The sequence below is a fragment of the Sinohyriopsis cumingii genome, chromosome 9 (assembly GCF_028554795.1).
Source record: "Sinohyriopsis cumingii isolate HCF-2022 chromosome 9, ASM2855479v2, whole genome shotgun sequence".
In the NCBI taxonomy this organism is placed as follows: Eukaryota; Metazoa; Mollusca; class Bivalvia; order Unionida; family Unionidae; genus Sinohyriopsis; species Sinohyriopsis cumingii.
The window spans coordinates 103,231,504-103,254,477 of NC_142969.1; the positions used below are offsets into that span (position 1 = coordinate 103,231,504).

General features: G+C 34.4%; 1 protein-coding gene across 6 annotated transcripts in view; it reads left to right on the forward strand.

The window, feature by feature from the left end:
• The window catches only part of LOC149792370 (uncharacterized), a 53,652-nt gene extending 36,646 nt beyond the window's left edge, over positions 1 to 17,006 (forward strand). For 3 of the 6 annotated variants that reach the window (XM_089970939.1, XM_089970942.1, XM_089970941.1), the window contains exons 13-16: positions 402 to 476; positions 3,683 to 4,286; positions 10,929 to 11,022; positions 13,161 to 17,006. In XM_089970939.1, the coding sequence (XP_089827065.1) occupies positions 402 to 476; positions 3,683 to 4,286; positions 10,929 to 11,022; positions 13,161 to 13,374 (987 nt within the window). In that variant the 3' untranslated portion in view covers positions 13,375 to 17,006. The remainder of the gene's footprint in view (positions 1 to 401; positions 477 to 3,682; positions 4,287 to 10,928; positions 11,023 to 13,160) is intronic. The other 3 variants (XM_089970940.1, XM_089970943.1, XM_089970944.1) reach the window with 3 other exon arrangements.
• Positions 17,007 to 22,974: the final 5,968 nt, after the last annotated feature.

The following is a 22,974-nucleotide window of genomic DNA, read 5'->3' on the forward strand; positions in this document are numbered from 1 at the left end:
TTATAAGTATTAAAAAAAGTTACTAGAAAATAAGGCAAGAACATGATGTTATTCATTGAAGGAATCTTCCATGTTTGTATTTCAGGCCTTCAAAATTCCCACTGCCCATTTCTCCAGGGCAAATGAATTTTACATGGGCAAGCAAAGGTCCAGCTGCAGATCTTCTGTCAAGGAGAGCTTAAATCTCATATTACTGAAAGTAAATAAAAATATAAATTGTCCAGTCAAAGAGTAGAATTCTCATGCATGTAAATGGGCAAAAACCTTTCAAAAATCTAGGAGGCCTGAATATGTATTAAATGGACCATTTGATGAAATTACAGCAGAATAAAAAAACAGTTGTTTTAAACGTTGATTTTTTTTATTATGCAAATGTTCATGGTTGTTTTTGCATCTTTCAGAAATGTGTTGCAGAGAAAGAGTCTGATATTGAAATGTTGAATCAGAAACTAAGAGACAGTGTCAAAGAGAAGGAAGTAAGTCGTTTGTTAGATGTTCAAAGCGTTTATTAAATTTAATGGGAAAAGTCCAAGATCTTTTACCATTTTCCTTACAGAAATTATTTATGAAAATTATGTATAAATGTTTTTATCTCCGCAATTTCAGAAACTTGTAAATATTGTTATACAATCCATTCAACAGTACATGTCAGATTTTGTTAACTCCCACTCCTGCTGGGTTGACAGGTAACCCTTAAATTTGTTTGCCTTCAGTGTTTGAAAATTAAAATCTATAACCCAAGTGTCAACACATATCAGACTAGGACCACTGGATTGTGTGCTGTGGTCTTTTCCTACTTATGAAAACTACAGAGATTACCACTATGTAACGATACACTTACTGGACGTGGAAATTTATGTATGCAGCTCATTATTGACCCTGGGGTCCATCGCTACCCCAATGAATTATCCCCTTGGTTATACCTTAAAAACTGCAGAGATTCACACTTAATAACTATACAAACTTTTACTGGGCATGAAGGGTTGGTTGTTTGTTTGGTTTTAATGTCATTTTTGCACTTTATTGGCTATATCATGCTTAGGAAGGGACAACCAAGTGCCTTTCCAAAGACATGCAGAAACAGTCAACCTGGGCTGTTGTCTAACCCACATCTCTTAGATTACAATAATGGCACCCTGGCATGAAAAGGGAAGATTTGTACATGCTGCTAATATTTACCTAGGGTTCCATCTTCAGCCACTTTTTCCACAACCACATAACTGTGTCCCTGGATCATATGAAAACTATTTAGATTCCCGCAATATATGCACCCTTGCACCTTTGAAATGTACATCCGAATGGAACAGGGCACCTGTTCAGAAGATCCAAGAGTGCAACTTTGACATTAAATAATTAAGGTACTGTCCTACTTTACTGAAGGCTCTAAATGATGTAAATAACTAAATATGCATTAACATTTTAAGACCAGTATTTGTTCCTGAAAATCAGTATTTTTGTCTTAAGCAATCAGTATTTTTGTACTAGGGATGGGGGTGGTGGTGTGGGTGGCAGCCATGTTGCATTGTGATGTTGGCTGTCTGTTACCAATTTCATTTCTGCACCATAAGGCTAGGCCTTCTCCAACAGCATATCAACAGTTACTAGCTGTTGTGGATAGCTTGCACTTGGGGTAAGAAAGAATGAGCTTCAATTGGGGGTTAAAGGGTCAAAGGTCAAGGTCAGTGACTAAAACTAGAAAATGGTTCCTGCACAGAATTTTTATTTATTGGGGTTCCTGTGGGTCTGGGAATCAAGGAAAAGTTTTGGAAATTAAACAAAATTAATTTCAATGGCCTTGAAAAGATATGCAATTTTTCAAAACCTTGCAAAGGTTTAAAAAAAATCATAGATGGAATTTCTGACAGTGGAGTAAAAATAAAGCATGATAACTGCTAATTTCATAGAGCGACGAGTTGTTTTGAACATGACTTAATTACAATTGATAATGCATGACAGTGTGACCCATGAGGTTTGAGATATGGCTATGGATAAAGATTGGAAAAGTCGAGAATTTGTTTTTGTTAAGTCTGCAAGAATCTTGATTTATCCACTTAGATGACTGTTCAACAGGGGTTAGGTATATTGTACCATTCATGGTATTCTTTTTCTTTTCTTTCTAAAACCCCTCTTTCTATTGGATCTTTCTCTCAGCCATTGAAACATGGGAACTGCATGTGCTACTTTAGTGCAGGATTTTCCATGTTAATATAAATTCTTTTGTATTTTGTTGAGCTTGTCTGTCTATAGTCCATCCACACTCTGCATTAAGCTTAGTGTTACATTTTTATTTCTGGCCTCTACTGGTTGAGGTGTTTAATAATCATGTTCATCCGTCTTTCCTTCTGTCCATCTGTTAGGACAGCTATTTCCACAGCGTTTGATGGGTTGCTATGAAACTTGGCAAATATTATGGTCATCACCATGTCGTCTGTCAGCAGGTTACTTTGCTTGCTGCACAATTTTTGTTATTGGCTTTTTTTAAATTGTGTATGACAGTCTTCTTAGCCAGACTAATCATCCATTTATTGTTGTTTCTTTTTGTAGTGCCAGGAAGCTTGGTAAATGCGGTCATCACCTAAAGATGCACACACATACCAAGCACTTTGATTCTGCAATTTTTATAGACTTTGTTGGCCTTTTTGCTTGAGACAGTGCAGTCCAGCAGTGTTTGATGGTTTACCTTGAAATTTCTTAAGTCTCATGGTTGTCAACTCATGGATGTGCATTCTGACAAACCCCTTTGCTCTTGCAACTATTGTAGTTATTTTACCATTTTATATTGTAGCTTAAGCTGTCTATGACACAGTCATGTTAGTGCAACTAGTCACAAAGTTTGTCTCGCAGTTTTTTATGGATTGTCATGAAATTTGTACAAACAGTGGTTTGTGTTGTGGTGTTATATGTTGATATTTTCAGTTACACTTTCCCTTCTTCACAATAACTGTAGAGCTGTTTGAGATGAATTAATAAAAATTAGTAATGCTGGGTTTTACTTATTTATTTTATTTATTTATTTATTTTCGCATGAAGATATGTTTCATTGAACATTTGAGGTCTTATTCTGAAGGTTAAGGTCACAGGTCAGTATGTAAAGGTTTCTTTTGTTTCTGCTTTTATATCATAAAAGTTATTTGAGGTACAGGGATGTATCATGGTACACATATGCTTCTCTCTTTGATGTCATCTCATGTATCCCATTCAAAGTTTTAATCTTCAAGGTCAGGGTCACATATCAAGGTGTTTATTTATAAAACCCCTTTTTTCTGCACTTTTCCACTAGTACCCTTTGAGAAAAGGGCAACACAGCTACGTGTCTGCTTAGTAACTTCACAGCACTGTCCTAAAGGCCATAGTGTTCATGACTGTGACATCATCATGGTAGACAGGAAAACAAAAATTCACTGACTTTGCTTGTTCCAAGATGGTAAATGATCACGTTAATAAAGTGGTAATACACACCTGACTTTGCATGAACATTTGCTGAGCACTTGAAACAGACCTGGAACTACATTTCCTCAACTTTCTGTCATCTTCCAAGGAACATTGTAGAGTTTGTATGATCCCTTTAGTTACTGATAGTGACTTCATGTTTGAAGACAGGAAAGCCTGTGTGATCATAGTGTCTTCAGTGACTGCCATGGTGCTAGTGATAACATTTAAATATATTCATGTTTAATTTTAGGCTCTAAAGGCTTCTGCAAGTTCCACTTCAAAAGTGGCTGCTGCTTCATCAGGTTCACCAGACCCCAGTGGAACTGACTGCAAGTATCCCTTTTATAACTTTCACTACCCTGCTTCTGCTTTACTTTTTTACACACCACCCCCTTATCCATACTCACCTCAGCAATCAGCACAGTTACAACCACTGAAGTATCCAGATCATGGGACAACCAGTGGGTCTCCTTTGGGAGTGCCACTACCACCACTAAGATACCCTGACCACAGTTCTACTACAGAGGCACATAAAGAACAAGCAAAGACACAGTTGGATACTCCACAATCCCCACATGCTACTTCTCCAGTCATGACTCCAATTGTATACCCAGGACAGCCTTTAAAGATGGATGCTACTTATCCAGTCATGACTCCAATTGTATATCCAGGACAGCCTTTGAAGTTGAATCTAGCCTCAGCAAAACCTATGGAAGATAAGACCCTTGACACTTCCCAGGATGATGAGGAGGCTTATTGTGACACCGTCTTGAAGCCCCTTCCGCCTCCATTGCAACCAGAAGTTCTGCCCATGGCCAGAGTTCTAGCTGTCACAGCTGCAATCAGTAACAATGGTAAGTTGAGAGCAGCAAGATGACAGGCTTTGGGTAAATAGATTTCTCGTACGAAGAAGCAGTGCAGCATCTCCGTCCACCTACCCACCCCATGACATGCAGTGTTTTAATGAGGTTTACATGCAGGACATAGTCTTCTTAGACCTAAATATATTTGGGAAAGGATGAACCATAACCATCTGTCCTTGTGTTTTGAAAACAGTTTTCAGCATGCCTTAAAATCTCAGAATGCCCAGATTAGGAGTTGCTCAACTTCAGAGCTTTTTACAGAGTATATAAAGCAACTGAAAAATAAATTTCCAATATTATCATTTCTTTACAGATTAAAGTGATAAAAAAAATTAAGAATTAAATTACAAACCTTTTATATATAAATTGAATAGGAATGATAAAGTACAAAGCCATTTATCTCCACCTATTGGAGACAGTGATCCATTGATTTGAATCAGATGTGAAGCAAAATGTTTTGCTTGGATATAAGTGGAAGCCAGTACAAAGGCAGAAACTTGAATAGTGTGCAGGGAGATATAGTGGAATTAGTATAAATTTTAGAATTTATTTACTTTGCTGGGAGATACAGACTTAGTACAAGTGTTGGAATCTAAATATTTTTTGGGAGACGTGGCGCAAGTCAGTTCAAGTGTGGGAAACTCTAGATTTTCTTGGAGACATGGTATTATTAAGCACGTGTGGAAATCTAAATGTTTTGCCGGGGATTTGATTGGAATCATTGCAAGTGTGTGAATGTAAATATTTTTCTGAGAGACTTGGTAAGAGTCCTTGCAAGTGTGGGAATCAAAATATTTTTGCTGGGACATAATGGGACCCCTTACAAGTATGGGTGTCCAAATACTGCTGTCCCACATAATGTTACAGTAGTAGATGTGCTCCATAACTGCTGACAACATGAAAATGGTATACCAGACTGCAGTATAGTGAAAATGATTGAAAGCGTGTGTTTTTGGGGGGTAATCAAAATGCTCATAAAGCATATAGTAATTATTGTAATAATTTTTATTTATGTAAATTTAATATATTTTTTTTCACTACTTGGTCTTTGTGCACTAATTTGTGTCTAATAATAATTTTTAGGGATGGAAATAATGCTTCGTGTTCTCTTCTTTCAACCCATATTTGTCATTTGTTTGAGTATTTAAAGTATAATATGGTTTCAGTGTAAATCTGTTTGCTAATGAATGTTGAAATCCTAAATTTTCTGTATTTTGTTTCTTTTTAAATTTGTATAGTTATGGTCACAGGTCTGTATTTTTTTTTTGCTGAGGACATAGTAGGAAAAATCTATATATTCCTGAGATTTGGTACGAGTTGGTCCAAGTGTAGGAATGTTAACAATTTTCTGGGAGATGTTGTTAGACAGAACAGGAGTAGGAATCTAAATATATTGAATGGTGAGCCAGTCAGTACACGTGTGACCGCTCCTGTGGCCTAAATGGTTAGAGCGTCCACTTTGGATGCTGTTGGTCACAGGTTCAAACACTGGTTGAGACATACCAAAGATTTATAAAAATAGTACTAACAACTGCATTGCTAGGTGCTCAGCATTAAGAGGTTAGTGTTAGGACGGGACAGCCTGATGTCAGGATAACATGACTGGATGGGACATGATACACTAATCTCTGCCAGGATGCCCCAGTGCTAGACATCACTAGAAACTGCCACACTGCAGACATTGTAGCAATATGACTGAAAAATTGTTCAGTCTGCAATAAAAACCCAAAACAGACATCCAGTTCAAGTGTGGTAATCTGATAGTTTGCTACAAGTGTGGTAATCTAAAGTTTGCATGGAGATGTAGTTGTCCATAAAAGTGTTGCAACTGGTAATTTTCTTGGTGACATGATGGGAATTAGTACTAGCATCAGATCAAACTGTTTTGCATAAGTCAAGGTCAGTGGTTATTATTAGTGTGGAGTCCAGATATTTTACATAGAGATGGTCATTAAAAGTGCTGAAATCTCTCTACTTGACAAGCAGACTTGATGTGAGTCAGTACTAATGTTTGAATCTAAATATTGTGATGGTGGCATCTGTGAGTCGGTACATTTGGAAATTTAGATATGTTGCTCAGAACATTGTTTGAGTTGATGCAAGTGTGGGAATTTATATCAGTTGATATGAGACATGATGGTGGCCAGTACCAGTGGGGAATCTAAATATTTTGCTGCAAGATATCAAGGGGGTCAGTACATATGGAAATCTTTATTGAGACATGATGATGCAAGTGTGGGAATCAAAATATTTTTCTGGGTGATGTCGAGGGAATAAGTACACTTGCGGAATCTGTATATATTGCTGGAAGATCTGGTGTGATCAGTACCAGTGTGGAAGTCGAAATAATTTGCATGGAGGTGTGGGAATATAAATATTTTGCTGAGAATATCGAGGGAATAAATACACTTGTGGAATCTGTATATATTGCTAGAAGATCTGATTAGATCAGTACAAGTGTGGGAGTCTAAATATATTGGGCAGAACTTCTGATTGCAATGGAAGCAAAAGGCACTTCAAGGGGGAGTCAGAACAAGTGTGAGAATCTAAATACTTTTCATGGAGGCATGGTGGAAGTCAGTCCTGGTGTGGGCTTCTAAATATTTGGCATGGTTGGAATCAATACAGGTGTTGGGAATTGGTATATTTATCGTGGAGACAAGGTGGTTGTCAGGACAAGTGTACAGCAGTGGTATGTTATCCCAAGACATAAGATTAATATTAGGAGTCCAGCAAAAGACATTAAGTAATAAATGGTAAATGCATGTACAAAGAGAGACAGTCCTAATAATTCCCAGGTAAATACGATTTTTCTGAGCATAGTGAGTAAAAGGTAAATGGCATGTACAAAGACAGTCATAATCACTCCTTAGTAAAAATAGTTTTTCCTGAACAGAGAAGATGAAAAATAATAAAAATGTTGTCACAGATCCATCAGCTAGAACTCACTACTTTTTCAGAAATGAAATAAAATGGCAAACATTTTTTCACAACAGTGGCCTTCAGCAATGAACTTCAGATAGAAATGATCCTTTCTTTTGCAAATGGATTTGTTGCTAACAAAACACATACAAAATGTGTAGATCTATCCACAGAATTCAAGATATTGTATGGAAATGAAATTCAAAGACAAAACCAATTCTAAGCAAGTGTGACTTTAACATTTGCTATGAAAAGAACACACCAACCAGATCTGTTCACTAGAACTTGTGCAGAAAGTAAACTGGACAGTAGAAAATTGGAATCTGTATATTAAATCTAAATATGTTCTGTACTATGGCTGCCTTCTTGTCATGATAAATAATATCACTTACATTGTCAGGTTCCTTGCCATTGCTGTCTTCTTGTCATGATAAATAATGATATCACTTTCATTGTCAGGTTCCTTGCCATTACTGTCTTCTTGTCTTGATAAATAATGATATCACTTACATTGTCAGGTTCCTTGCCATTGCTGTCTTCTTGTCATGATATAAGTCATGATCAGATATGTGGCATGCCATGCCATTCCTGTAATCATGTCTTGAAATGGTGTAGATGTATTGTGTTAAACCTTGTTAGCATGGTTATGCAATTTTAGGTAAACCCTTGTTAAAACACTCATGCAGAAACTGATACCCACAAGTGAAATTTGGTAGGTATGTACTAGTAGTATATATTTGACTTGATTAGATGTGCACACCATTCAAGAAGTTTTAATTCAGGACAATTTTTCTTTATTTAGCTAAACACACACAAAAAATTAAATTATTCAAGTTGTTAACAGGTTTATGCAGTAACTGTCAGATATAAATGACATTTATTATGCATGTTAATATTCACATTTGCAGTATACACTTGCTTATAAGTAGAGTCCAGATGTAAACTGCAAAGACCCAGATGTGCTATTGCATGATGCACTGGCATATCTATGTCCATGCAGTTTGTTATGAGTAATAATTGGAACAAAGAAAATAAACCCAAAGACCCTGATCTGACAATGCATTATGCGACGGATTGCTTGGGCTTGACTTATTAGCAAGTATATATGGTACACAATGCGAGTTGATTATTCTGCCTTTAAAGCAGTTTATTAATGCAAATTTTGTCATTGTTTGGACTTTCTGTCTTACACAATTTTATGGCTGCATTAGTGTGAATGTTGGTGATTTACAAACACATTTAGTTTTTTGCCATTGTGTGATACCAGTGTTTCATTGCATTTATCCATGGCTCACTGCTTCTTCTACGCATGCAGTGTTTTTGTATTTGTATATCCATTTAAACATTCATTTTTAATTTTGTATGATGTTGAATTGTGTTTTCATTGCACGTCATGTTAACCACTAACAGGTTCCAGAGAAAATTAAACCTTTAACATTTTGATATTGTAGTGTTCATTATCAGTCTCAGACTTCCTTGTAAGCTTATTTTATTTATTTATATGGGCATTTTATAGCACATAATAAGACTTTTTTAATGTATGTGGACTTTATTGTCATACAAGAGTTATTATAAATTTTGTCTCTAAATTCCCTTAACATATGCCCATTTTTTGTTAGGGTTCATTCCATGGCAAGTCACCCAGAGGTCTCTGGGTGACTATCTCCTTGTTCTGCGACATTTTCTAGGTGTATATATATGTAAGTGGTAGCTGCATGCAAACTTGCAGTATGAAAATCCAATTACTTTTGAAATTATAGCCGATTGAAGTGGGGTCAGGTTCCATAGATTTTTCACTTGCAAATTGATACATTTAGAATACAGGGTTTTCAGATGCTAGTAACTCTTTATTATACAGATATCAGGCTGAAATTTGTTGTACTACATAAGTTTAATCAGGGAACTCTGATTTTCAATATTTTTGATATTTCCAGATATATGCATTTTGAAGTTGGTCTTTTGTTCATTACAGATTCTTTTTTTTCCAATTTTAAGGTAGCACTACTACATGGTCATCAATCACACCAATATACTCTTCTTATTTAAAAACTATACCTGTACCAAACTAATCTCATCTGAGTTCGTTGTTAAGTTGAATCTACTGCTCAAACTGTGGCCACATAACAGATGTGACTTGACCATGTGGGCATTTACCTAGCATAAAGAAATTTTTATAGGATTAAGATACATACTTTAGCTGTATTTGTGCCACATTTCAACTATATGTCTTGGGGCTTTCACCCTTAAATCATTTTGTATTTTTGCCCCACCCCCTCCCCATTCCAAGTCTGCTGAAACACCAAAAGATTAATAATAAACACCAAACTTGAGCAGCAGCAGTTTTTATATTGGAAAATTGTTAAAAGAACTAAATTACAGATGTAAGCAATAAATGCAGACATAAATATTGAAATTATATGAGCAATCTTATTTACATATTATTGAAAGAATTGCTGGCAATTTTCCACATTCTTTATACCACTGACATAGCTCTTGTTTGACCATTAGAGTGAGATTGAATTTTGCCAATTCAAGGAAAGATCTTATTTCAGACATCTTGTACTGTCTTACAGCTGACTACTATCCCATCCAATATATCAGTTATAGCAACTTGAGTGCTCTTCTGAATCTCATTACAATCTTTGTCCAGTTTCCGTTTAACCCCAAAATGCTTATCCAGATTTGCAAACATAATGTCTCGACATTATGTCTTGATTTCGAGGTCAAATGCACTCCTTATTTGGCTACACTCAGAAATGAACACAATACTGAAAGCTCAAGTTGTTCACTTAATGTACTCATATAATGACCATATGTATATCTCTGGGTCTTTCTGCCTCTGAATTCAGTCATCGTCGTAAATATCAGTACATTTCCCACTCAGCAAGTCTTTGAACTTGCCACCCAGCTATTTCGTCATGTTCTTTTGATGTACTCTTACAATGAGAATATGTACATATCGTAGTCGTTCAGCCACTGAATTCTGTCCTTGTAAGTATCAGCACAGCTAAACTGATCAGTTGATCAACACATTTTCCCACTCAGCAGGTGGTTGAAGCAGGACTGGCAAGCCTTTAAATTTGCTGCCAAGATATTGTGTGCATATGGAGGACTCAGCATGCTAGTGATTTTAAAAAATTGTGTTCAATACATGTGATGAAGCATTTGCAAGATCTCTGTATATGCTGTTTTATAGCACTGACATTAGCTCTGTATGAGGGGTACAAACAAAAAAATGATTTACGATGCAAGCGCTGCAACACAAAACAAATACAGCTAAAATATGTTTGTTGATCATGTAAAATAAAATCATTATGGTAGGTAATTGCCCACATGGTCAAACCACTTCTTTTATGAGACTTGGAATGCCAAGTCATATTTGTAAAAAGAATGACCTTACAATGCTTTGAAGTTGCATGTAGCTTTCTTACTTCATACATGTATATATACTTTTCACAAATATAGTCCCCCACTGGAATGCCACTCATAAAATTTTACTGGCCCAGTGCAGAAGGGGTGTTCATACAAGAGAGGGACTATGGTACTGTCTTTAAGAAAGGTACAGTCTTTCTCACACATAGTATTTTAAATAAAATATTTGCAATGATATTTTGAATATAATAAAAAATGTAATTTTCACTGTTACATGTATTAATATTTTGGAATTTCAGACTACATAAGTTAATATATGCATAACTTTTCTTTCCTTAGCAGATATTGATGATGTCACAGATCGCATGGACCTGCTGAAGCTTGCAAACAGTGATTATGTCATGCCATCTGCTCCTCCTGTACATGAGGATAGGTAAGTCGAGTCATCACTGCCACCACTTTTCAGAGCTTTAAGAACTTGTCTACACATTGTCAGTATCATTGGGTGTAAAGATTTATGTATGGTAAATGTTAGTGTTACCAAGCCTGTATTATAGGGATCATTCAGTTTGCTGTGTGCAAAAACTATATATTTAATAAAACTTTCGATGAAACTTGATAAATACACTTATGTCATCCAGATATGTACTGAATGATTATGAGCAAGATCCATGCATATTTCATGAAGTGATCTTGTATTTGATTGGATGGGCTTGTCAGCACTTTAGCAAGTGTATTCTTATCAGAGTTCACTCAGAGTTTTTAAATAGTTGTATTATCAGTATTTAGCATGAGTTTGATTATGAGAAAAATCTGCACATATTTATAATGTAATTTTGTATTTGTTTGGCTTACCTTGTTGCTACTATAGAGACTGAATTTCAGTTTAAATCGAACTTTGATCCAGTTGTGATAAAACCAAGCTGAAATCATACTAGTCTTAGAGAGGTTCTGGAGTAAGTGAGATCTGCACCTAATAATGAGATGATCTGATTGGCTGAGGTTGCTACCATTCTTGATTTCAAAACTTTCTCCTTAGTTTCATTAAAAATTGGTAAGGTTAATATAATCAGGATCTTGGATGAATTTTATTAGGAGCATATTAACTATGCCTTTATCTTTGGAAATCATTTGTATCAGACTAAAAAGGTGGAATTGACAATATATACAGTTTGGGAGATGTTTACAATTCTACATATGACTGCATAGTGAAATGATCAGTTATTAGGAGGCTGTGTTAGCTAGGTGAGTTAAGATCAGGCCTGGTTGGGTCTTGGTCGTTTTGGGAGATGGGGTGTTGGTTGGGTGGGAATACAAATTTTTAAACCTTTTATACCTTTCCTTAAAGAAAACATTACAGCAACTCTTTTAAAGGCATATTTTAAATATTTTTTTACAAAACTATTTTTAGTACCATTTAAGACAAATCATGTGAGGTAAACAAATGAAACTTGGTGTTCATATTTATATGCATAAATAGATGACCTAATCAGATTTGAATGCCTAATTGCAACTTTTTCTGTGTTTCTAGTTTTTGGGACTTAAATGTTTCGGGTCTTCGGTGGGTGCACACAATTTACAAACCCATGTCTAATTTGTTGTTTTGATAGTATATAAATGTACATATTATGTTACATCTTGCATGCAAATTTTGTAAAGTGTTTTATCAAAAGCCTATGTGCACATTTTTCTGTGCAAATTTGGAATTGGTATTTTAGCTCATTATTTTTCCAGATTTATAGAATGTGTACTATTTGTTTGGCTAGCTTTCCATTTGGCCTATGTTAATTTCTGATACAGTTCAAAGAGTAAAAGCTCATGATTATGGATGAATGGAGGAAATTATTTGCAAGTAAAAGAAAGCAAAGCTGTTGATGCAGCATATTTACAGGTTCTTTGTTTTTTTAGTATTATTTTACCTGTCAGTACATGGATGTGTCCAGCATGGAATGATAAGCTTTTCATGCCATATGTAAGGAAAGTGGTGCCATACTTTTCATAATTTTACTGGCGGTCATATAGCAAAACGAAATTTACTCATATATTGAAGAGAGCAGCCTAAACAGAATCACAGATACACATAAAATATGCAATTTGTTTTCTGAAATTATACAAGTATAAAGTATGTAGAAATATAATTAGATACAATTATTAATGAAAGGATTATTATTTATACAGCTAACACAATCCATTCCAACCCACACCCAACATGGCAATGCTGCAGCATTGCCATGTTGGGTGTGGGTTGGAATGGATTGTGTTAGCTGTATCTCTTTATCCCATAGTGATGCATCATGCCTACTCCTGAATTCAATGTATATTCAATAAAGTGGGTAATGATTTTAAATCAGAGTCATTGTGAGGCTTTTTGTTAAAAAGACTTGGATCAGATTTGAGTTTGATGTTTTCTGACAAAATTTGACGGTGCTATCACTCATAATTATCTCTGAACTTTGCCCCTGAGTTTAGAAGAAAGCTTTCTTCATTGACACATTATGTGCATGGACATATGTGTTGTACTGACACATTTCTAGCTTGTGTTTGATTGCTAATTTATCTATTCATTCTCAGATTTCTGGATGCCCCTGGAGAGCCAATGAAGCTATGCCCAGTCTGCAACAAGAGTTTTCCAATGGATGTTGCAGATATGGATTTTGAGAATCATGTAATGGACCATGTTGAAGGCATCTGCCCCATCTGCCGCATGAGTAAAGGCGAGAACATGACTGATGATGCTTTCATGCAACATGTCAACCAACATTGTGAGGACAGTGATTTGAATTAAATGAAAACTGTCTAAATTACAACATTAAAAGATTTTTGTTAGAAACATAATCTCTGATAACTTTCTTAACAACATTTTAATCTTACGGACTTTGAAAAGTATCAGTAGTCAACGAGACAAATAATAACAGTTGTAAATTTGCATAAAATAACCTGATTATGGTAATTTTTGTACATATAATAATGTTCATTCCTTTCAATTGTAAATTTTGTTAGTTTGTCTTTTCTTTATTGTTTTCATCATGCATACTTTTTTGGGTATATTTATGAAAAGATTTAAGATAGATTTACAACTTTAAAATTCATCAGTTTTTTTTTCAGAGCTTTTATTTGTAAGTAACACATAGGTCATTGAAGTGAACTATGAGAGATGGGGCTACATTGTTACAGTTAGTGGATAATGGATTTCTTTTTGTTTTAAAAGCTTTGTAATCAGAAAAAAATGTTAATTTCAATCATTAAATTGTTTATGTATATTTCGAAAACACATTGAAAGCATGTGATCTATTTGCCAAGGAGGCATTTAATATGCAGAAAAGTGCATATTTTGGATAATATATATTCTTGTTTACACATTTCTGAGCTTTTTACCTAAATGTTCCAACATTTATATTCGTATCTTATTCAAGTTGAAGAAATCATCATTTTGGAATTGTTATGCTAAACATACAGTTGTAGTTAAATTTAATAGCTCCTCTGGTCATAAGTTGGAAATGAGCTTTCAAATTGATACATCTTATTATAATGAACCATCAAGTATGGCCACTGTTACTAAAGGCATAAAAGCACCTCTTTATAAAAACAAAACCATCAACAGAATTTGATCTCCTTTGACAGAATGCACAAAGGCATTTAGAGCTTTAAAACATAATGAGGAATGCAGATCCATCACAGACATGGCCACCATTACTAAAACAGGAAAAACATTTCGACAACTTTATCAGAAAAAAACAATGTGCAACAGATTTTTAAAAATAAATTTCAACTGGTCACTCTACAATGAAAACCATCCAGTATTGGAGAAATGTATCATTATGGATGAAGGTTTAAAAAAAGTAGAGAAACTGTGAAACAGTTATTTTCTTATAAAATGTTTGATAAACAATACTGAAAGAATGTTAGCAAAACGAATTCTGCTGACCTTGTTTCCTTGGACAACTGCTTATGCATTTTCATGCATTGGATTATCAGGCAGATGTCAGCCAAGTGAGTGAATTCAAATCTGCTCGGGCCTCGTTTTTTTATGTAACCAAGCAAATTCTTTAAACTCCAAGGTAAACAAATGAGAGAAAGAAAACAAATATGATGATTGGTGAAATAGGGTTTACTTTTACTATATGATAGCATGTTGGATACTGGGAAAACAAGTAGAATATATTATTGCAGTTTCTGACATTACAAAAAGTAAATATCAGTACTGTATTTTTTATATCATTAATGAAATTTGTTTTTTTCTCAGATGTACTGTCTTTACTGTAAATAACTTTTCAACCTAGTATTTATGATAGCTTTTGTTGGATTGTCCACAATTGGTTTATTTTGTTGCATCCTCTGTTTGAATAATTTGTAATATTTTATGCCCGCTATTTTCTTTATATATTTAGCTGTATTCAGGGCCCTGGATCTATTCTGGAACTGAAGGATTAGTGGAAAACTGATCCTTCCAGTTAAAAAAATTGGACATTTTTTTCTGAGTATATTAGAATTCATGCAGAAATAAAGGTAGGGCTGAAAGATAAATGCATGATTTTCAAAGATTGATTTTTCAGCGTGATTTATTAGAAATTAGTGTGATTTTTCAGCGTGATTTATTAGAAATTAATGTCAATTCCACAATAGCATAGATTAGAATAGACCCATGTCATGGGTGCCTTATTTTTCTTAAACCCATGAGATGAATTTTTACTTAATTGATTTTTATTAGTTTCTAATATAATGTCCACTAATGTTATTTTAGTGAACTGCCGTTTAATAGTATTTTTCATATGTTCATTGTTTGCATCAGTTATATCATCATTTGGCGTGGGGTTTAATTGTGTGCTGTGAAGTCAGTATAGATAAATCAGCTAAACAAGATAAGATTCACATTAAAAATGCATTGACCATATTTTTTCCGTAGCTGAAACCGAGCATCACAGTATGCCAAGTGTGAGATAACACATTAAGTGTTTTGAATGTATTTGATATATTTCTTCATATCCATCACTGAACTACACCCCATACAAAATTTTGTACATTTGTCCCATTTAACTTGTTATACCAAGTTGTATAAACACCCTTGTAAGTGTGATACATTGTAGAATACAATAAACCATAATCTTATTTAGGAAGACCTAATTTGTATCTCTCATCAGGCAGATTGTATATTTGTGTATCCACTCAAATATACCATGTTTAAGATATTGTTTCAAAACTTAAGAAAGTCATGTTGAACATTACCCTGTTACACTCCCCAGTATGTGACATGGTCTCTACACTTATTGCACATACCGTTACACTCCCTAGTATGTAAAATGGTCTCTACACTTAACGCATATATCTTGTTACACTCCCCAGTATGTAACATGGTCTCTACACTTGTTGCATATATCTTGTTACACTCCCCAGTATGTAACATGGTCTCTACACTTATTGCATATTCTTGGGCCACACCAAATTAAGTTAATTTCTCATTGATCATGAATTCAACTCCTAAAATATGCAAGACAAGAACAAAGATTTAAGGATTCAGCTTGTGAAATACACAAGATCAGAAGGAAACAATCCTGCCCTAAAAGATTTAAATGCAACTCATTCAAAAATGTGGCAGGCAAGCTGGAGATGTAACAAGAAAAAACATCACTAACACAGTAGTAATAACTGTGCCTTAGGAAATTATATTTAAAAAAAACTTCTTACATGGACGATATTTTCTCTAAGAATTTTGAAGAACTCCAGACTGGAATAGCTTGGACAGAATACTACAATTTCACGATTTTGGAATAACAGTCAGAATTTTTCTGGATTTTGTAAAACCAACCAATCAGAGATTCTTTGTGGCAACAATAGTTTATTACCCTCAAAAAAGTAATCTTTTTATGAAGCTGTAAAAAAACTTCAACCCCAAAAAAATAAATAAACTCACAATAATTATAAAATGATTAGTATAACATGGTATGTACACTTTGGTACATTCTCAGTGTAACATAGTATGTACACTTTAATGCATACTCTGTAATATGGTATGTACACTTGAATGCATACTCATGGAATATGGTATGTACATTTCAATGCAGATTTAGTCTAATATGGTGTGTGCATTTTGTACGTAATATGTGTGTTCACTTTGATGTATACTCAGTTTAATATAGTACAGTATTACACTTTGCTAATTCTTGGAAAGGAAGTGGTTTAGATCAAATACTTGTAAAATGAAAAAATGAAAAATAAAAGATTTACTGTTCTCAGGTAATGGGACTTTCTTTAGTGGTTATACTAGTCCAGTTGTTTTATTTCATGGAGAAATAAGTTATGTGACAGATACCTTGTGGAGTACAATTAGTTAAGCATGGGAAAATATTTACATACAGATTTACATTACATATAATAGTTTTTATTCTGTAGCATAAAATGATAATAAAAATGTTCATCATTGTTTCTTGTTTTCTTTTTTATATGTAGATACATAAAGGATATTTTCTTTTCAGATGATAATACTTGATATATTTAATCATGTGATCAAAAAAGTGATATTTAAAAAAAAAGGCAAAGCCACGAATTAAAAGTACATTTTTTGTACCACCCATTTAAATCTATCTAGGCTGGTACTGATGCAGGAATTTTTTAAATATTATTTACCAAACTTGCTTATGAACTGTGAGAAGAACATGCATTAATTGTCCGAATTTCATTTTTTTGTTGTTGTTGAAAGAACGTTAAATTTGTTTCTTGTGTAAATAGCCATAAAATTAAAAAGTTTCCTTAGCTTTCTGTTCTTGCCACTCAGTTTGCTTGACAAATAGTTTATTGTGCATGCTTATTTTTGATTTGTATAATGAAAGTAGATTTCATTGAATGTATTCAGTAAGACCTCAGATTTCAAAATGAACATATATCTATAGCATGTCATTTATAAGTTCAGATTATGTTGTTGATATTTATTCGAGTTCAATCAGAATCATTCTATGCTGGCCTATAATTCAGCCGCCGCAACAACCAATACCGGTAGAACCTAAAAAATTTGATTATACTACAGACAGTCAATCTTATCATGAAATTAAACCAAATTATGTACAATATTTAGTTGATACAAAAATTTATAATGTAGGAGCTGATTTTATATTTAGAAAGAAAGACGATATGATATGGATGTTTTAAGGTACAGAAAGACGACTCGGACGACAACTACGTATACTCGGAACGGAAATACAAATCAAACTGAATATTGAACTAAGTCATGTTATTGAGTATTTTAAAGAAATTCATCAGAAACATAAAGAACAATTAAATTTATTAAAGAATTATTTTCGTTAGTGTATTTTAAACATATCAAGTTCATGCAGCGAGATCATCAAACACATAGAAATAATGAATAAACTTACATCCGACATGGAAAATATGAACGCATTATTAATTAATGAAATAATAAGAACAGAATCGAAATCAGTAAATGAGGCACAAAATAAATTATAATTACTCAACAAGCAAATTTTTTTAACCGCATATTCGCTAACTGAAGCAACACTGGTAAATTTTAAGTTTCCCGGTTATAACGTAGATGTACTAAAAAAATCCGTCACTTACACCATTGATGAGTTATTTTCTGAATTACATACCACATGGAGAAAATCATTACCACCAGCATCTATTCTTAAGCGCGATAACGCCCAAGATGGCACCGGCTGGCATATCTCGCCGGAAATCGTAAATATAACAATTGTTGTTGCAGTTAATCTTGGTTGTGACATCGTCGAAAACAGCTACAGCATAGACGCGTCAGTGTCAAATCAAGCTCGACAAGGTTTTGTTCTTTATACGTTTTCACCGAAAGAACCACCTGGATTTTTAATCATGCAAGAACCAATTAATCCGGTTTACCTGCAATGTCATAATAATTTATTATCAAGTCTAAAATTTTTCACTGACAGATCAGTCTGGGAACCTGCTTGATTTACGTGGGGAAACTCAGAGCGTAAATTTACTTATAAAATCATAGTTGTATACGTAAAAAAAAAAAAAGATAAAAACCTGGCAAATTATTATTTTTTTAGTTGTCTTAAAAATGAATTTATACTTACTGCTTCTCATTATTTAGCATTTTTTTTAGTTGTACACGAGTACTAATTATTTTTTTAGCTTCATATTCATGAGACAGCTCTGATCAGATCTTTCTCAACGGCGTTAGCTAGCGGAGCGAATTCTTTTACTGCTGACTCATCGTTGTCAGCCAACGATTTATACATCGGTAACAATGTTTGATTTTATTTACCAAATAAGTAAATCCGATCTTGTATCGGTTTGGTTATTTTCCAGTGATACACGATACGATCAGTTTGTACGACCTAACGGAGACATGTATAGAAGTGAATTATTACATAACTCAATGAAAGAAATAGCAGAAAAATATTCGATAAATTCTGAGCAATTATTGATTAACTGTTTTACTGTTCCATCCGTTGTTGCTCACGCAGCAAGAGAAAAAAATTCGTGGAAACCGACGCGGCGAGAGTTTCTCAAGGATGTTCAAGCGAGTTGTATCGAGTACGGCCACGGCGGATTATGGAATACAGAATATAATTGCGATAATATGATTTCATTTGACATGATTGCGTGTTATCCAGGAAGTTTTTTAGGATTAGGTGAGTGCGCTAAATACTTTGCGCAGTTTGGTCATCCATGCGATGAGATGACTCCTGTAGCAATTAATGGTCCGTTGCCAGATTTGCCTTTGACGGGTTTAGCTCGTGTTATTTCGTATAAATTTACTGATAATTTACATAAAATATGTTATGTCTGGTTTGGTCGGCATTTTTCAGAAAAAAGATGGGTTCCAATAGTGCTGCTGCGATATATGCTGGATTCTGTTATGTTAACGTCGTTGACGATCAGCGAAGCAATTATTTCATATAAAAAACAAAAACAAATTTGGTTGCCAACAGAACACGACGACGCAAAAGATTTAGATAGAAAAATAATTGGTAAATTTACTCAGGGTGGCGCGTATGATCATCAGCGACATCATTGTAGATTAATTATGGATGAAGCCGAATTAGATTTTATAATCGCTGGTACCGCCGAGAAAGGCATATTTTGTAACCGAGAAAGTATTTATCTCGCCGACGGAACAAAATTAGGTACCGTGATTAGTTACATTGAAGGAGAATCACCGCAGTATACTCATTTGAGATCATCGATGTTGGCATATGTAAGTATAAATTTACTTTCTATGATAAATAAATTCCCCAATGACGCAGTTAGAGCAGCTACTGATTCGTTTTATACTGATAGAAAACATTTATTGGCGTTAACGAAATTGACCGGCAATGGTTCATGGGGCACGTGGAGAATAAAATATGAAAATATTCTTAATTATTGTGAACAAGCTGATGTTGCAGTCGAAGATAAATATTACTCCGATAGTATTTTAGAAATTTCATCAGAACCATCCGTGCATGATCCCTTCGCGAGATATAAAACCGTCTACGTGAACGGGTCAGGTGGATCCGGAAAAACAACAAGAATGATAGAATTATTTAAAAACTCTGACGTCGTTGTGTTAACGCCAACACATCGATTAGCGCGAGAAATGATGCAGAGTGGTGTTAATTCGTGCACTTATCATAGTTATTTCAAATATAGCGGTGGTATATGGGATTGCTCGCGAATGGGTGATAAATACATCAATAAAGTTATTATTTGGGATGAAATTTGTACTGTTTTATTTGATACATTAAAGGTGTTTCTCGACTGGTTATCAACGAACATTACCGCAGTAATAATGTGTGGCGATCACGGTCAACCAAATCCAATTGATGGAGAATCTCCTCATGAACGATTGAAGAATTTTGTTGATTATTATGAAGAAGTTAACACCGATTATAGATCTCTTGATGAACAATTAAGTGAATTTAAAAAATTAGTTCGATTACAATCGAATAAAACTCAGTGCGGAATAATGAGAGAAATAATTCCAGAAACATCAATGAAAGATTTTTTATCATCATGGACGCCATCTGATTTAATAGTTGCTAGCAGAAAAATTGTTCGTGATTCTCTTCAGGAGGAAGTATTTAAATTACATCAAGAAAAATTCCCATTGTTGCCGGTACCATTATGTTATCGACCAACAGATACTCGACGACAAAATATTGACGTTGATATTCCAGGAAAAGAAAAACAAAATCTTGTACTTAATGATATTGTTGTTGTTGATATTAATTTCGTTGAGACAGCAATTAACGCAACAAAATCACATTGGACGCTGGGTTATGCTATGACTATTCATTCTTCGCAAGGATTAACTATAACTGATACTCGTGTTTGGATTGTTGATGATCGCATAGAATGGTCCAATTTAGTTTATTTAGCCGTATCTAGGGTTAGAAAAATATCACAATTAGCGCGAATTGTTCTAGATGAATCAGTAGCTGGCGACGACAACGATTATATGATAAAAAAAATTATTCAGTTGTAAACAATTTGATAAAAAAAAATAATTATGAATTTGATTTGAGCGTTGACGATATAATCTTACTTCGAGAACAACAAAATAATCATTGTTGTGGTTGTAATTGTATTATGACGTGGAATTATAAAAAATATGATTCAAGACAATTTACCGTGGATAGAAAAAATAATAATTACGGTCAGGATCGTAATAATGTTACTCTGGCGTGTTTAGAATGTAACCGACGTGGAATTGATTACCTAAGTGATTGAGGAGGTAATTGAGTATCAGCAGGAATTACTTGTAATTGTTCACTAGTAAAACCTCGTTGAGGAGCAAGTGAATCAAGTATATAAATTGCTGGTCTTCCTGACGATCTTGTCACGGTAGAAATTTTGTGTGTTGTTGTACTCCAAATAGGATCTGTTGCTCTTTTTCTGCCGCCCTCAGCCTCACCTGGTTTATATAAATATCGTACAATAATGCAACCTAAAACTGGTCGAGTTGAAAAATCACGTCATTTTATTGGTATAATTGTTTTTGTGATCACGATTGCTGGTTTCAATGATATTACTCGTGTTGGTTCGTTATTTATTGCTGATACAACACTCGGTAATCTTATAACCCATTCTTGAGATCGCTTATCCTGAATAAACTGCATCGCATACTGATAACCAAATAATCTTTCAGCTAGTGTTTTATTAAATCGTTCAACAATAGCTTGATCGTTGTGGATGTTAATTTTTCCTCGTCGTACATTAACATTATTTTGTTTCATTAAAAAAGATACAGCACCAAGAAATTCTCTACCAGGATCAACCTGAAGTAAATTTGGCCACGTTAAAGGTCCTCGTTGATAAATTTTTCTAAATACGTTAGCAACTTAAGTAGCTGTTTTAGTTATTAACGGTTCTGCTTCTTTGTATCTGCTTGCGATATCTATTATCGTTAACACGTACTTATAAGTGACGTCATTAACGGTATCATGCGGTAAAAACATAATATCGGCCTGATGAACCTCATTAGGAACACTAACATCAAAATGTGCGTATTCAATTCGTTTAGGTGGTGGTAAATAAGTTTGCCAAACGGCCTGTTTAGATAACCACGCAGCAGCTATTGACGGTTTTACTCGGGCAGCACTTGCAAGTTCTTTAATAGCTGTTTTACCTTTCCAAAATCCAGCAGGAGAATAATAAATTGCTTCCATAATAATCAAACACCTAAAACTAATTTACTTTTCATCGCAGATTTCACCAACCAACTAGCTAATTTTTCTTTGATCGATTTATTTTTTATAGAATTTAATGAATGAATTAGTTTTACATCAGCAAGATGTCGTTGTTGAAGATCATCACTTCGATAAGCTATATCGTGAGCTAGACACGCCTGATCGATTAAATTTATCGGATTTTCGCCAGGATTTGGTTGATCCTGATTATTTAATCTGATATCGAGTCGTGTTCCTGGTCCACAGTAATTATATCCGGGAAGATGTTTTTCTCCACGATATTTAGCCCAAAATAATCCTGGCAACGATGTTAACTTTTCCGCAATATCACCTCCGTAAGTTTTTTTTCTGATTGTTTTTACTTTAGCTGGCTTTTGACCGGATGAGGTAAATCTAAATTTCTTTATACCACATTTTTCACATACTCCTGTAGCGGCCGATCTATTGTTGCGTGTAACAACCGTAGTTAGGTCCGCTGTTGGCGTGCGTGTTTTACATTTTACACAATATAAATCCATAATATAATTATATCATGAATGTAATTGATTTTTCTGCCACAAAAAAACATGATCCAGTTGAACATCATGCGGCGTTACCAAATTCTATAAGAATGATAATAATAGGTCCATCTGGGTCGGGTAAAACACAGTTATTGTTGAATTTGATAATGAGATGGTTAAAATGGGATAAATTATATTTGGTTGCACCATCTGTTGATGATCAGC